Below are 17,790 nucleotides of genomic sequence, written 5' to 3'. Positions count from 1 at the left end.
CTTCAGCCACACCTCCGAACTCCACTGGACTGACCATCACTGTGTCCATTTCACCTATAAGAAAACCACAGAGCAACACCGCATCCAGCTACCTCCCCACCGCCGCTGGGGCAAAGTCACCCAAGAACAACTGACCAGCACCCTCATCAACAACCTTCCACCCGACGCAATCGACCCGAGCACAGCCGCCATCAACCTCCATCAATGGATCCTCGACTGCGCCAACACCCTTGCCCCTCTCAAGAAACCCACCACCACCCAAGGAAAGAAAAAACCAGCCTGGTTCACAGACGATCTCACCACCTCCAAAAGCAACTGCCAGAAACTCAAAAAGAAATGGATCCAAGAACGCACACCCGACAACCTCGCCGCCCTCAAAAACGCCAACCGCGAACACCACCAACGGATCCGCACCGCCAAGCGCGCCCACTTCACCGAACGCATCAACAACAACGCCCACGACTGCAAAGAACTCTTCGGCATCGTGAAGGAACTCTCCAATCCGAAAGCCAACTCCAACGACATCCCGCCCTCCCAGAAACTCTGCGACGACCTCTCCACCTTCTTCCACCAGAAAATCACCACCATCCACGACAGCTTCATCACCGGTCCACCGCCAGACCCCACCCCCGACGTCTCCTCCCGCGACTGCCGCCTCACCGCCTGGACCCACGTGGACGAGGCAGAAACCATAGAAACCATGAACACCATCCACTCAGGCTCCCCCACGGACCCCTGCCCCCATCATGTTTTCAACTCAGCCAACGCCACCATCGCCCCCGAACTCCGCAAGATCATCAACCTCTCCTTCACTTCTGCCACCTTCCCGGACAGCTGGAAACACGCAGAAATCCAACCCCTCCTCAAAAAACCCAAGGCTGACCCCAACGACCTCAAAAACTTCCGTCCGATCTCTCTCCTCCCTTTTCCAGCGAAAGTCATCGAGAAGATCGTCAACACTCAGCTCACCCACTTCCTCGAAGACAATTCCATCCTGGACCCCTCACAATCCGGATTCAGACGAAACCACAGCACTGAGACCGCCCTCCTCGCCGCCACAGATGACATCAGACATCAAATGGACAACGGCGAAACCTCAGCCCTCATCCTCCTCGACCTATCAGCCGCTTTTGATACCGTCTGCCACCGCACCCTACTGACCCGCCTCCAGGAAGCCGGCATCCAAGATAAAGCCCTCCACTGGATCTCATCCTTCCTCTCCGACAGAACGCAGAGAGTCCGTCTCTCCCCTTTCCGCTCCAAAGCCACCAACCTCATCTGCGGCGTCCCCCAAGGATCCTCCCTCAGCCCCACGTTGTTCAACGTCTACATGGCCCCCCTCGCTCAACTGGCCCGCCAACATCATCTCAGCATCATCTCCTACGCCTATGATACCCAGCTCGTCCTCTCCCTGACCAAAGACCCGCTCACCGCCAAAACAAACCTCCACGAGGGACTAAAAGCCATCGCCGATTGGATGAACAACAGTCGCCTGAAACTCAACTCCGACAAGACGGAAGTCCTCATCCTCGGACGCACTCCCTCGGCCTGGAACGACTCATGGTGGCCCTCCGTCCTCGGACCCCCACCCACCCCTGCCAGCCACGCAAGAAACCTCGGCTTCATCCTGGACTCCGCCCTCACCATGTCCAAACAGGTCAGCGCCGTCTCCTCCTCCTGTTTCAACACCCTCCGAATGCTCCGCAGAATCTTCAAGTGGATTCCAACAGAAACCAGAAAGACGGTGACCCAGGCCCTCGTCAGCAGCAGACTTGACTACGGCAACGCACTCTACACAGGCATCCCAACCAAAGACATCAAACGCCTCCAACGTATCCAAAATGCCTCTGCCCGACTGATCCTCAACATACCCCGCCGAAGTCACATCTCCCCTCACCTAAAGGAACTCCACTGGCTCCCGGTAGACAAGAGGATCACCTTCAAACTCCTGACCCACGCTCACAAGGCACTTCACAACACCGGACCCTCCTACCTCAACACCAGACTCAACTTCTACACTCCAACACGTCAACTCCGATCCGCCAACCTCGCCCTCGCCATCGTACCCCGAATCCAGCGCAAGACATCCGGCGGCAGATCCTTCTCCTTCCTCGCCGCCAAGACCTGGAACTCTCTCCCCACATCCCTTCGCCAGACCCAGGACCTCCTCGCATTCAGAAGGCTCCTCAAGACCTGGCTCTTCGACCGCTAAACCAGCAGCGCTCCCGACCCCCCCCCACCCCTCAGCGCCTCGAAACCCTGACGGGTACATAGCGCGCTTTATAAATACTATGATTGATTGATTGATTGAATATTACTTCAAATATTTCACCACATGAAACACACAGAAGGGCCCAAAGTGGGGAAGGGACGGTCTCTTAGCTGGGGTTGATACACAGTCCTCTCTTACTTATGATTACCTTTCTTGTGGGAGTCCCTCGCAACGGGAATACCAGGCTTCTCCTCCTGGACAGTCTCTTCTCCAGCAAGGACAATCACTCCCTTACCCTCTATGAGTAGGTATACAGAATCACAGCTTCTCTAGCAAGTTGTGGAAACACAGGTAATGTCCCCACACCACTTGGACACTGGCTGTTAGGCAGACACAAACACACAGTAGTACTTTAAATACTCTGTGGAGATCTATTTTTCTTAGTTACAAAGAACTTGGAACTGACAGTGCAGGGGAGGGTTGAAACCCACTTTTATACGCATTTTCTAGACAGGGGATGTGTATCTAATGTCTGTGGTTTTAAAACCGTTTTAGTGAAGTCTCCTTTAAAATGTAATTTTCTGGCAGTAATGTAGCCATGGCCTTTGTTCAAACTGATGGTTCTTACAGCAGGTATTGATGATTCTGGCTGCAAGTAGAAGTATTCAAAGTTTCTTAAAGATCAGTGTACGATCACTAGTGTGAGATCTCTACACCTGGCTGTCATCAACCTTCCTAAAGTGGTAATCAGAGACAGATAAAAGGACAGACCCTTCCTATAAACTGCCTGACTTTCAACAACGGGCTTCTGACTCACCAGCTCTCCACTACCACGCAGCAAACGACAATGCTCAGGAAATTTCATCAGCAAACCCTTGCTGAAAGGTCATCAGGAAATTACTAATACAGTCATGATTCCATCCCTCCTTACTTCTAGCTAGTATTGATGTAACAGAAGTGCCATACTTTCAGTATGCACACATACCCACAGCACACAAATGACACGTAGGGCAAGGATCTAATTGTCACATCTCAGAAAAACTTTACATGGGTTAGTTGGTAGGCTGCATGCCCCTGAATGACAAAAAATATCTCTGTTCACAACTTTCAATTCTCAAAAGTTGGTAAGCTGCAATCACTGCTTTATTCCAAGAGATTAAGGTATGGACAGTAATTGAAGGATGCAGTCAACACTGTTGAGTAGAAAGTCAGTTTATTGAAAGAAAACATAAGTCTGATACAGTAAGTGCCCCGGGTCAAATGGAACAAATAACCCAATATTCCACAAGAACATCAATGTTCCATGTAACATCATAGCAACAACAGCCAGCTCCACAGGTTCTGGACCTTGCCTATACCATAGACAGGCCTAGGCCTCAGTGCACATGCAGGATTAGCATGTTGGGTAAAACCAATTCAGCATACCAGTTTAACATACAGACAGGGACCAGGGCAGGGGTACCATGGGTATGTCCATAAACAATGCAGGGAACACTCCCATCCCAAAGGTTTGGGTAAGCAAAACAGTACCACAATAAAACACAAGAAATCTGGAATAAGTTCCTTTGAACAGGCAAGAACAGAACAGAATTGTTTGACTGCAATGCACAGCAACATGTTGGCTGTGAGCACTAAATATTGTGTATCACAAGAACCTCATACCAAACCATCAAGCATGGTGCAGGAGGTTAGATGACTTAGGCTTGCATTCCAGTCACAGGATCATGGCATGACACAATCACTGAGGCAACCCCACACTCCTTTCTTTACCAATGCATTCTGAAGAAAATGTAAACTCATTTGTCACAACTAAAGCTTAGCCAAAATTGATCATGAAACTGAACAATGATCCAAAACACACAACTAAATATACATTTATAAGGCAAAAAAAAGAATCAGGACTATGAAATGACTAAGTCAAAGTCCAGATCACACCCCCATTGATATGGTGTGGCAGAACCTAATGAGAATTGTGCTCAAAGGAACACCCTCAAACATTACTGAATTGAAACAGATTTGTAAGGTTTAGGACAGAAATCCTGCAAGGCGATATGATTAACTGATACATGCTTACAAAAAATGTTTACTCCAAGGTTTCTATTAGACCTGGAAGCCTTAGGGTGATCGCCCCCACCTTTTTGACTACTTCATCTACTTTTCTGACCTCGCATTTGGTGGTATTAGGACTCTGTGCACTTTACCACTGTTAACCAGGACTAAAGTGCTTGTACTCTCTCTTCTAAACATGGTGGTATTGGCTTATCCCCAGTTGGCACATTTAATTTACTTATAAGTCCCTAGTAACTCTAACCCTAATAAAGTGGTACTCTGTGTACCCAGAGCCGGCAAATTAAATGCTACTAGTGGGCTTTCAGCACTGATTGGGCCACCCACCTAAGTAGCCCTTTGACCATGCCCCAGGCCTGCCATTTCAGAGACTGTGTGTGCAGTTTTACACTGCCTCGCTGACCTGACAAAATAACCCTTTCGCATAGCACAAACCTTGCTTTTCAATACATTTAAGTCACCCCTAAGGTAAGCCCCAGAGAACCCAAAGGGCAGGGTGTAATGTATTTAAAAGGCAGGACATGTAAGTTTTGCATCTCCTGGTAGTGAAAACTGGTAGTGAAAAACTTGCAAAGTCGTTTTTCGCTACTGCACGGCCTATCTCGCCCATGGGGTAACATTGGGATTACCTTATTAAATTATGTAAATGTAATTCCAATTTGTCAAGAGACGGACTTTTCAAGTTTAGTGTCGCTGGAATCACAATTTAAAATCCAAAGTTATGGTGAAGTCAGATCTTAAATTGTAATTTTGAAAATGTCAGTTGGCATTTTCTTACTTTAGCCATTTGGTGCATGCTGCAAGTCTCTGATCAATCTGTCTGGGGTGGGTGACACATGTGCTTTGAGTCTTTCCTCAAGACAGCCACACACAATGGTGTGACTTGAGGGCCAACCTGGCAGAATGGGAAGGAGGAGCTGGACCCTGCCTAACTCACACCTGAATAGGCTATGTCCTGTCCCCACACATTGGGCTTCATAACTCTGTGCAGGGAGTCTGGGCCCAAGGCAGGAAGGGCAGGTTCTCTGTGCATTTCAAAGGCCTGTCTTTGAAGTGCCCACCCACTTCAAAGGCATCACCGGATATAAGAAATGGACCTCAGACACCACCACTTCAGTACAATTCCGGACCTGTGGATAATTTGCCAGGAAGGAGGACTGCTGTTGCACTCTGCTGGATTCCTGCTTTGCTGTGCTTACCTGCAGCCCTCTACCTTGGTGAGAAGGACTGGGCCTGCATCACCTGAACCCAGAACCCAGAGTGACTCCAACGGCTAGTTGGCTGGCCTCCTTATTTGAAGTCTCAAGGACATAAAAGACTTCCAACCACCTCGCTTCTGCACCTGGTCCTGGCCATCTGTGAGTCTACCCTGCCAACTGGTGCCACCCCAGAACTGGATGTGGGCCTAAGGTGTTTTCTTAGGGCAACTGATGCATCCTCTGCTGAGGGGCGCATTCTCAAGCAGAATCAATGCATCTCCTTGGCTTTGTCACGCATCCTCAAGCAGAACCGACACATCGCCGCTGTTGTATGGATTGGATCCATCGCAACAGACAAAAAAGAGAAAAAGAGACAATTTGTGTGTATGTATACTTTTTTACTGCTAGAACCTGGAGAGGACAAGATGACAGTCAGCTAGAAACATACTCAAAGCCATTCAAAAAGCAAACCCGTCTGGCTACCCTACAGGGGGTACCTCTCCAACAATATTTTAATGCAGCAGGTTAAGCCCAAGCCTGATCATAACAACTCTGAAACCTAAGACTTACTCAACATTTCACCCCACATGTACTAACCTAGCACAGATTGAACTGTAACTGAAAAATCCACTGTAAATCTTCTGTTACCAGCAAACAAACATTTAGTGGGTGCTCTCCCTGTCCCTTCCAAGATTCTTTTAGACATAACCAAATTCTAACTCTTAAGGATTCTTCAAGACACGCCCACTCATTCCACTCAATTCACGATTCTACTCTGTCCAAAGCACTGAATCAGCCATGGTTTACTTCCTTCTTTGCATCATAAAAACAAATCTCTTCAACCATACACCTCAACTTGTCTGCACCATAAGGAGTTTCAACAGTAACCTCTATCTCCTGTATACCTCAACTCTCTTTCGTAGCCCTGATGCGTTTTTTAAAGTCCACAGGCAACCAATTACTGATGTAGTAAGACCTTCTGGGTTCTGCTTCCATCTACATGGCCATGATGTCCACCTTTCATCTGGAATCCACTAGGGCTTAGATGAAACTAACACTGACCCTCTCAATCAATCCTGGATGGAAGAAACTAACTTATATGTAATGTGGCGGATCAGGGATAGAACAGACCTCCCTGATTCCCAGCACTCCCGGAGCACTCACTTTACTTTGGTACTCCCACCCTTCATTTTTCAACCACAACCTCCTCTACTCCACAAAAGCATGGGAGATGCAATACATCCACCCATCATTTGAACTACAAATAAGCTTCTTCATCTCTTTTTGTAGCAATAGCTTTAAACATATCTGGAAAATGAAACCTTGGTTAACCTGCCCAGACAACGGACCCACCAGCAATACACTTACACCCTCAAACAACTGCATTACTGACATGCTTTACTCCAGTAACAACATTCAACCTGTGACAAGGAACTCCAAAACTTAGTGGGAAGATTAACAACCAACACTGGCCCCAAAACCACATGAAGCTACAAACTCCTTCACTACAGTACTTCTTAGCCTTAACCTTTGTCTCCCTGCCCTCTTGCTACAGCCTTATTTATCAACAGCTTTGAGGATTCACATGAAAAGTATACCTTACAATCGCTCTAATGAAAATAAAGTGGTGCATTTTAAGTGACACCTTATAAGTCAACACTATGATCAATACCACCAATGGCTTACGAATAATGATGATAGTGGTGGTGCTCAGGGATCTCTCACCCACCCTCCCTTTTATGCAATCAGTTACTCATTCATTCATTCATACATCATGCTCGTCTATCACAGACTAACCCAAGCACGTTGTCTACTTTAGTAGTTATTTTTAGAACCTTGTGGTACTCAGTGTCATCAATGGAATCTCTGAATTTGGTATTCACTAGTAGTATGGTAAATACATTTACTTGGTGACAGCAGTTCCTTTTTTGTTTTGATTTTGCAAGAGTATGGTATATGTGGCTTGTTTAGATCTAGTGATTTGGACAGGAACACCATTAAAATGTTAAGTGTGTGTATATTGTTCAACTCAGAACATCAACTATTTCACACTCAACCCCTGTCGGCTCATCAACCTAAGACCCCTGATGTTAATGCATGTAGGCTGCCCTGGTAAAAAGAGAACTAGGGCATTGTCAATCCTCACCTCAGAGACAGATTTCCCAAGATCCTGCCCTTGTTTACTTACCGTATACTATTTGAGCTCTCAGAAAATGGTCCTTTAATCAAGAGGATACATTTGTTGATCTAAGTTCACAGCATACCCTATTTACTCTGAACACAGATGGCTGAATGGGTGTGCAGAAGTTGTGGCTGAAGAGACCACCTTCTCAAACCTCCAGCATCTGGGTCCCGCCCATTAACACCCTGGATTCTTCTCACCTTTTGATTTGTCAACAAGCTCACTCATTCGTCACTGTGTCACCCAAACATGTACACTCCCTTACCTCTGTTCGTCCACCGAATCACCATAACATACTACTGCATATAGAAAAAAACCAATCAATGAAGAACGCTCTTTCATTTTTTTTTAAATAAATTCAAAACTACTGGCTTTGCAAATACTTTTCATACCCCCCACTTCAGCATCACAAGTATGAGCCCTAATCCTAAGGTGACAGCTAGGTTCAGCACTGAGCCTCAATGTGGCAGTCTTCATGAAACAGCAGTACCAGTCCAAGACTGCCACCAATTTCAACACCAGTCTGGCATTAAAAGCATGGCAGGCACAAACGTGCATGGAGCTGGAGGCTACCGAATTAATCAAACGTTGCCGCCACTGGCAGCCTGCTCCACTTCAGTGCTCGACCAGAAGAATGGAGGTACCAGTTATAACTTGCTATCTCTCATGAGCTGTAATCTTATCAACAAACTCCCTCAAACATCCCTATTATAAAGTTAGAATCTGCAAATACTGTAAGACATGATTGACATGTTAAAACTGAATGTTCTGTGGCTGATCTAAATGCCAATAACACTTAAATCAAGCAGCGCCTGATGTGTGCTTACCAAAACTCTGGAAGATAGCAAGATGCAGACCTTGAAAATAATCTAAGAAATACAGGTTTCAAGATGTATGTACAAACTATTTCAAAGTCACAAAGGCCTTTCAAATCTTTAGTACTTTAAATTCTTCCTTTGATGTCCTCACTGAAGCCACAGTGAATCGTTCACACCATATGAATAAACCATCAACAAGGGATCGTTTTTTACAACCAGAAGAGTTTATAATGCATATCTCGATAATACTGCATTCTTCATTCCTCACAAACTGAAGGAGGTAAAAGGTTCTAACCCGTGGTCAATTATTTGGAAGAAGAAAGGTGCTATATCCTATTTGCTATTCCCATGAATTCTCCAGTTCAATCAGTAAAATATCATTTTTTGGCACTTTTCCATGCTGATGAAAATCTAGTAATGCACAATGTTCCAAGTCCTTTCCAGCCTATAAAGTCCACAGACTAAATCTCTGTTTGAGGTTTTAGACAAATGCTACAAGCTTCACAAACCCACGGGTTCAATCCCAATATCTCAGTCTGAAACATTTGATTGGCTTGCATTCAATTCTGAGCCGTAATCTTAGATTTACTGCATTCATTTTCAAGGCCCCAACCTTTTGACATTACAACTATTGAGCCTCTAATCTCATGCATTCTGTCTCCTGACATCTACACTAAACTCCAAGAATTTAATTTTTTGCATTCAATTCAGAGTCAAAAATCCTACAATCATAATCTCCTGCACCACTCTATCTCCTGAGCACCCCATAGTTGTTGTTCAATTATATGAACTACTAGTACCTTGCATATATTATCTAATCCCTAACACTTGATACTCAGTCTACATTTGCAAGCACACAACTCAGTGCTATGTGCATAGATTGAGGTAAGTTAGCACAACTTGTTTTGCTCATGAGCAAAAAATAGACATTACTGTAGGACAATCCAATTTAACCTAGGTTATTCTGGACTTTTGTGTTGTTAAAAACCTCCATATTCCATGGCTATTTCTCTGATTCTTTGTATACCAAATGCAACCCGAAGTACTCTTGTGCCACACTGTTATTCTTACCGTATTGGCGATGCTCTCCTTTCTCCTGTCAGGGATCTCTGATTTGTTGGGGTTGTTGGCACTGCTCACCATGGGGCTGGATGGTGGGATACCGCGGGCACTCCCCACTACGCTGCAGCTGGTTTTGCGTGAAGGCATGCGCTCCTCCTTAAGCTCCCCATCCCCTGTGCTGGTTGGGCTTCGCTTTGGGTGCATGGGCAGTGGGGATGGGCCACCTAGCAGAGACGAAGGGTTTATGCAATGAATTTCAAAAACACAAAACTATATACACTCCTAGTATGTGAACTAGTACCAAGGTAGGTAGCTGCAGGTGCAGGCTTTAAAAAAAAGAGACATCTACTTTCTGTATTTTTCATAAGGCATATTCACCCAAATACAATATAAATATTGAATGACTGCACAGACACAGCCCAAAGCAGAACTGTATTTGTTGCATTGCTGTTTCAGACATAGTTAATACTCCTTTCTTCAACTCCCACACATTTTACCATTGCTCCTTCAGGGATGGAAACCACAGATTCGACAAAATATATCCAAAAATACTACAGTCATACACTAATCACTACCCAGGAACAAATACGTTATACAAATTACAATGCTGAGTACTTAAAATTGACTACTATATTTGGTCAGGTTTGAGAGGAGGGCAGGGAAGAATATACCCTTTTGGTTGGGGAAATTGACACGTAAAACTAGCACAAAAAACAGGGTGGTCTGCAAATAATTTAATTACGTTTTTCTCTAAGAAGGATAAACTGGAGGTGCTTCTCCATTAATTGGGGATCATAAGAGTCGACTTCTGGTGCTGTTTAGAATGATTTCTTCTTTCAATATATTCTCAAGAACATCACATAACATTCCTCCCTGAATCGTGTTTTTGAAAGAGCAATGCCACTGTTGGTAGCCAATTAAGGCAGTCAAAATAACTTCACTTATACAGTGTTGACTAGCATATGATGGAAAGTACTTCAAATGAGAACCTTGCAGCTTGAAGTGGTAGAGTCGAAATAATCCTCTAAGGAAAAGCATGAATGTGGCTAGATGACCAAGAGCATACCAACATTATTTGTATGAAGGTAGGAACTAGGATAAATTATTCCCTTCAACCTTGGTGGTACTAGTGGCAATGATATCAACAACATTTGTGGGATGGAAGGATAATGGGAAAAGAGAAACCCCACTTTGGTCTAGAGTAATGTACTTCAAAACGTTATGAACTTGAAAGACTTCGACCTTGGGATCTGACTGGAATTTCAAAATTGGTTGATATGGTGGATGGGGCTGGGCTGGAAGATGTTCTACAAGAGCAGGAGTTTGAATTAACAAACCATGAACAGTATAGACACCTCTGTGTTCAATATGTATTGAATAGCCAGGACCTAGACTGCGACACTGTACAAGAGACCAAAGTCCTTATGCAGGAACCAATGAAAGGCCACATGTCACTCAACTCCATGGCACTATTAGATATAAATATCAAAGATATGATGGGACATCTGAGGGACAAATGTGTGTGTGGTCTGGGGAAAATTGAGCCTTGCGGATCTGTAGATGCTACTGCTCACCCTGGTGAGATGGCTATACAGTCTAAACTAACACTAGCACAGCTTAAGATGTTGCAGAGGATATATTATCCTAGATCAAAATTAGTCACAATGGGTTGACTGAGACACTGACCTTTCTTAGGCACAAACCTGAAGTGAGATTTTATACCACAAGAGCATATGAAACAGTTTAATTATTTAAATTAGGATGCTCAGTGACAAGATAGGTGTCCTAGTACAATGGGTACTTATCAGACAGTTTGTTGTCATACGGGGTTTGGGTGAAGAAGACCCAAACAGAAATAAAAAAAACATTCTGTACCCTTTGAATAATGCTGGCTAAGCATAGCATTTGCAGAACAGCTATGGCAATACACTAAACCCAGACAATGATGAATGGCTACGAGGGGCGGATGGGGCATGGGCATGGAGTAAAGTGGTATAAGTTATGGATGACACCAAAAATGGGAATGGATGTGGGTTTTGTGGGTAAAGGCTTGGTTATGCCCAGTGCTTGAGGGGGTGTGACTCACAATTTTGAATGTAATCTTGCACAGGGACTAAAGCAGGACTGCCATGAAGTACGGGTCCTAGAAGGTACAAATAGGACCATCAAGTGACAAAGGGTAAGCCATTCAATTGTGATTCCTCTATTTTCGTGATGTATATAATACAGTGCGCTTTAACTACAAGGCGTTATGGACCAACATAACTTATTTTAGAGTTGTTGTTTTTTTTCTCACTAATACAAGCAATTAAAAAATAGTACCAGTCTGAAACAATATGCTCTCTAGGCAGCTGGTGATTGTTCTGCTGTGAAAGAGGTCTTTGAGACTGTGCGAGGGAAAAAAGGATGGGACTCCATCACCACATGAGGTTGCCAGTTTTTTTAATGAGAATGGGACAAACGGAGTTAAAACTAGGCCACCGGTAGTTGCAGCTCTCAACCACTCCTTTAAATCAGAGGAAACATGAGGAGATGGGACTGGTGAGCCATATTTACCTCAACTGCAGTCTTGTCTAGGTCCCAATTGTTTTCATGCCAATGCTGCTAGGTTTCATTGCTTAAGCTTAGTGTACTGGAAAGTTTGTTGGAGGTGTGCTTTTTTCAGTTGTACATCATGTCAGAAGTTTAGGAGGATCTTGTGCAAACATATTCTTAAAGCCTGGAATTATAGACCCCCAAAAATAGCATTCTTCTCAGCACAGCAAAGTGTCTCTATTAAATGTGAATGCCATGGTAGATGGCACAGATCTGGAGACTAGAGATTTTATGGATAGGTACCAGTAGCTTCTGTTCTCAGGCATAACAGGAATTTGCATCTCCAGGAAGGAGACTGGTCTCTCGAACTGGGTTGGTTCCAAACAGAAATACAACGTTTTGGATCATGAGCCTCTGCCGTTTCCACAGATGTAGATTCTACATCAAGAATGCCTAACTTCTCTTACCCTTAAAGCTGTCAAGGAACCCTCTTATGATGATGGAACTCTATGTCTCTAATGAAGGAGGCAGAGACAAAAAAAATAAGCTGTATCAATGCACCAAGGCAATTCAGCTACAGATAAATGGGTGGGAGATTCTAGGGGGAGATGAAAGTTTGTTGATTTTCAAACTACCCTTGGAAACCAATTGTAATGCAAAGCATTTCAGCGACTTAAATTTTATTATAGAGGGGGCTTTAATGTCCCAGGCAACATCTACTGGTGATCCGAAAATTAAAGGGTCACACTCTGACGTCAGTGGGATGCTACTCTCAAATATCACATTTAAAGGCAGGTCTCACAGAGTGATGGAGTGTTGTAAACATGGAGAAGCCTCTCTGATCTTACCAGCTCCATCGACTACGCATCTGTCAGTGGATCAATAAGAATCAAATAGGTAATTTTGTTTACTCAGCCAAGACCTCTTTTCTTTGAAACACTTCAATTCATAAACTCTTGCTAGTGGCAAGTACCCAGTGACTGGATTTAACTGATGACTTTACCTTGGAGTACAAAAGTATCACAGATTATTTCACAATTAGAGTTAGGTCTTTTAAGAGCTACTGTCATTTTATGCCTTTATGGTTTTAACAGTTGTACTGTTGAACAACAACAAAAAAAGAATACAACCCCGATCTCCATAAAGTCAAGCCAGATGTTAACACACAGAGGAACAAAAAACACAGGTTTATCAATAATAGCTCTGTCATGCTCTCAGACCCCCTGACGGATAAGAAATCACTGAAAATTTAAGAGGTATTTATGGTACAGGTTTAGAGGGTAGGGCCATGCAGAGCATGTGACCTACAGTAGGAGATGTTTCAATCATGTTAAACGTTTCAAACATTTCACCCTTTAGCTTGTGATAAACAGTGATGTACGGAATGCTCTGCTTACGTGCCTTTAACATAACTGTGGCCAAATCCTTTGAGCAACTCTTCGTAATTATCAAATAATTTAAATATTTGTATAAAACACAACTGCTTAGGAACTGGGTGTCCTGGAGCTCAAATCAATGTGAGAGATATGCAATACATTTTTGAGAGATGTCACAGCGGTGAGAGGTAACCGCTACTCACAGAAGTCACTGTGTCTCCGCTGGCGGTGGTAGGTGGAAGAGCTGCGCTGGGTCTTGCCATGAGCAGAACTGGAGGAGGATGAGGTCGTCTTGCTGGTGCCGTTTGCGACGTCGGTGGGTGCCCGCACCCTCGCCAGGGATAAACTGCTCCCAGAACGCGACTCACTGCCTTCCACCTACAACATTATCAACATCCAAGTTTAATATGTCATGCTATGCATGTAAATAGTAGGGGCAACAAAATACAGCCCTCAAACTCCTTATCAGTGGTCGCATTGATAACACAAAACAACAAGCACGTTTAGCTTGTATAAGGGATCACAATCTCTAGGTTAAAATTCACCCCTATCAATATCTCACCCAGCCCTTCTTTCCACTTCCTTAGGCGACCAAAGCCTGAGTGCTTACTATTTAGCTGTTACAGCTGTTCGTTTGCGCCGAGGAGCATGGCCTTTGATAGTGGGCACAATTAGAGACATCGTGTTGAGACCGACCACATATCTAAGACCCCAGACCCCCATGTGGACCTTTCAGGTTAGAAATAGCATCAAACCTATGTAATAAGCGACAGACCCATTTGGAAATAGATATGTGCAGAAAGGCAGTGGGTTAAGCAGGAACCAGAAAGTCACATTTTACTTCAGTTGCAGTGGGTTTAAGCGAAAACCGGCAGGTCACATTTTACTTCAGTTTCAGGAAACTTGACAGAATATCTTTGGTTAGTGCAGATGAGCTGTCGTACCAAATAAGTCACAAATAAGTCACCGCAACCTTCATCTGCTAGGGGAGAGCTGAGATACACCAATCACACAAGAGCCCGCCTCCCCTCTAAAGCACTGTGGTTTCTCACACCCCTGCTCAAGAACACATGCACAGGATGAGACACCAGGAGTCTCATCCTGCCTTAGAACATACTGACCAACATTTCCATGCTGCTGCAGAAACCACAAGGTCAGATAGCTTGGCCCAACTAGCATTTAGCAAGATATAACTATGTGCTGTGGGTTCATGAAAACATACTTTTGCTTCACTTGAATTCAGAGAACAGAAACCCACATGGGGATTTTTGCCTATCATAGATTTGAAACGTACTTAATACTTGAACCAGGTAGCTTGGGTTTGTATCCGCCCACGAAGAGCTAACAAACTTAGTGCACCTGGGACTGGAGGCATACTCACTTCAAACCACACATCCAGGCCCATGCTAAAGGTCAGATAGCTAGGATCAATCAAGTTTCAGCACACCATGACCATGCGCTGCTAGTCCAACATACAGGCTCCTCATTGTATGGTAACCACACCGCAAGGAGGGGAAATTATGCCCTTTGTTTCTGACAACTGCTATCATGTTTCTGAGAATTTATATATCTACTTTAGTTATTCATATATCCCGTGTGGAAATGGCTTGCGTCACAGATGAAACTGGAACTTTTCTGTGGGTGTTCTTTCTGTAGTTTTTTAGCATAAATACAGGTCTTGCCTGGCAGTAGAAATATTATGATCCTTATTTGCTGTCCCCAATGACAGATACAGGGAACACAACTAAACAGTCAAAAGTGGTCAAGAGCAGAGTAGGACTTGCGACTCGGCCTCCCAGTGTATACTCTGTTGTTGCCATAAAGGGACGGCTGTGCCGGTGTCATTATATTTTTATTTTAAGTCTAGAAGTCACAATTTGTAGTTACAAATAGTGAAAGTCTATCCCCTCTATGAATGCGTAGGGAAGTGACCAACAATTATTCCCCATAGTGCGTACTTTTAGTACTGATGAATATGTATACGTACATGTAAATAGAAGTGTGGCCACAGCGTAATGTCATTTTGCAATTTTATGTCACCTAGTGCAGTGATAATGTATAGTATTAGAAAAGAAAGTTTAAATAATTAAATGAGTTATGCAAATGTCTCAATAGCCGGTGAGTGTTCAACCACAACAGATCCCCGCATAAATTATCCGTTTTCATAACGTCTGGATGTTGCCCTCTCTAACGGTAACACCCCCAGCAAACCATCAACAAACCCCTTAATAGAAGACATTTGTGAAAGCCTAGGTATTGATAACACATCACCTTTAGGTATCAGGACAACAAACACTCATGTGACAGAAGTATAATCTGTCAAACAATTAGAAAAGTCTTTCAAAAAACTGATTAGAAACATTTCCAAAAGCTGAGTGTTTGTGGGCCTAAAACATCCAACAAGGACATTGTCATTTATATCAGAGGGTTGTAGTAGTGTAGTGGACTCATGAACACCATAACAAATAGTAAGAATAACAACTATTGCCGCCATCACAGAACTATAACTATACTTCCTCAAGATTGGAAACTAAAATAATTAGTGGACAGCATAGACAGGGATGTAGATAACCATCTTAAAGATACACTGACAGGAAGAATATCAAACAGTATAGACAGGAATATATACAACTATCTTAAAGGTGACTCTGAGCGGGACTTTCATACAGCTAGACTAAAGGAGTTTGTTTTAAAACCTGTTGCAGTTGTCCAACCAACGGTGATGTGGCCTCTAACGACCCTCAAAAGAATTGATTTATCCCTCCTTGAGTCTAGAGGGAAGTGACCATTTTATCATATATCATAATAATAAAGGAGAAATAATAGAAGGGTGATGGCCTTCCCTGGTTCTTTGATTCTGTTGACTAGAATTCCATGTTGTGATTTCTTTTATGTTTCTTTGAGTTTGTCTGTGCCTCTCTGGCACACTGACCTCCACCCTCACCCTGTGAAGCAATTAGACCTGAGATGGTACCTGAAGATCAAGGGTCCTTCACCTGGGTGTCTGGACATTTACTGTGTCACATTGGGTCACAGGTGAGCCCCTGGTCCTCAGAGGAGGGTGTTTTCAGTTTCATGGTGGTCTATCCCAGCCGATTGACTAGAGTTTTCCATTGGGTTATTCTTCTCATATACATTGAACTTGTTAACAAGAGTGATTTCCATTTGTGTTGTTGATTATGTCTTCCCCACAGTTTAGATGATATGTAAGTTTTAAAATTTTCATTATTACCACATGGTTCATAGTGTTTATTTGTTTCCCAGTGGTTGTGTGTTTCCCCCTTGGTAGGCAGTAACTATTCTTCTTTTTCCAATATTCCCCGGGATAGGGCTTTGGAACCCTCTGGTGTGTGGGTAGGACACACGTAGGCTGTTAGGTTAGGGTCACTCCCCGTTTCCTTGTGTATGAATGCATATGTTCATGAAAGGAGGTTCACCTCCAGGCATTTCTAATTTTGTGTTGAGTATGCATGCTTATGGTGAACTAATATCACAAGATCTTGTCCCCAGAATGTTGGTTTAACTGAGTGTTTCCCTTGCTTCCTATTACTAATACTGTGCAGGGCTGAATGCATAAGGGATAAATGTGAATGTGATTTCCCCATGTCATCCATGGGTATGAGCTCTGGGAATTAGTCACAGAGACATCCATTTGCATCCTTTGTCCAGTGAAGGAGAACATTTTTGTTATGCTACATGGACAGTTACTTTATAAATGACTACGGGGATTTTGGACACTACCAAGGACTGTCCAGTACTTTGATGTGAGTACATCAGTTTGGTTTTTAAAACACTGCATACTGTTCATGTGGTTAACAGTCAGTTTCAAAATGTGACAAGGGGAGGAACCTGCTGCACCAATCTGTTCTTCTCTCACAACGTCATGCGCACAGATGGGAAAATAAGAGTGGGGGTGGTATCAAAGAGACCATGACAGGTGCCAGAATTGAATCCAGTAAATGTGTTTTTTCAATTATCCCATTAAGAACTTGCAACTTTCAGCTTTTAGCGCATGAGAATACATTATACAACATATTTCAGGCTGCCTATAGAGACTTGACAAATGTTCATCCAGTTCTTTACAATATTATTCACCAGGGTTCCAAAGAAGGTGTAGGAATTCCACCCTGTGCAACACAGGGTCTCGCCTGGCCTCCAAAATATTACAATCCTTATTTGCTGTCCCAATGACGGACTCTGCGAGACTTGCATATGGATCAGTACAATATATTCCAGAAGTTGAAAGAAAGAGGCTCACCATAATAAAATGGACAAGAATAAGAGTGCAAAACCTCTTCCCATACAAATGCTAGCCACAACAGAATGTACAGAACGGTTA

At 43.7% G+C, this 17,790-nt stretch overlaps 1 protein-coding gene across 2 annotated transcripts in view; it reads right to left on the bottom strand.

Annotated features, from left to right (window-relative positions):
* Nucleotides 1–17,790, bottom strand: part of MARK4 (microtubule affinity regulating kinase 4) — a 691,585-nt gene that overhangs the window by 155,975 nt on the left and 517,820 nt on the right. For both annotated transcript variants that reach the window (XM_069207758.1, XM_069207757.1), the window contains exons 12-13: nucleotides 13,655–13,829; nucleotides 9,550–9,764 (exon numbers count right to left, since the gene is read on the bottom strand). In XM_069207758.1, the coding sequence (XP_069063859.1) occupies nucleotides 9,550–9,764; nucleotides 13,655–13,829 (390 nt within the window). The remainder of the gene's footprint in view (nucleotides 1–9,549; nucleotides 9,765–13,654; nucleotides 13,830–17,790) is intronic.

The sequence above is a fragment of the Pleurodeles waltl genome, chromosome 9 (assembly GCF_031143425.1).
Source record: "Pleurodeles waltl isolate 20211129_DDA chromosome 9, aPleWal1.hap1.20221129, whole genome shotgun sequence".
Classification (NCBI taxonomy): domain Eukaryota; kingdom Metazoa; phylum Chordata; class Amphibia; order Caudata; family Salamandridae; genus Pleurodeles; species Pleurodeles waltl.
The sequence above is the reverse complement of the archived record's forward strand: the minus strand, read 5'-3'. Positions and strand labels throughout refer to the sequence as shown.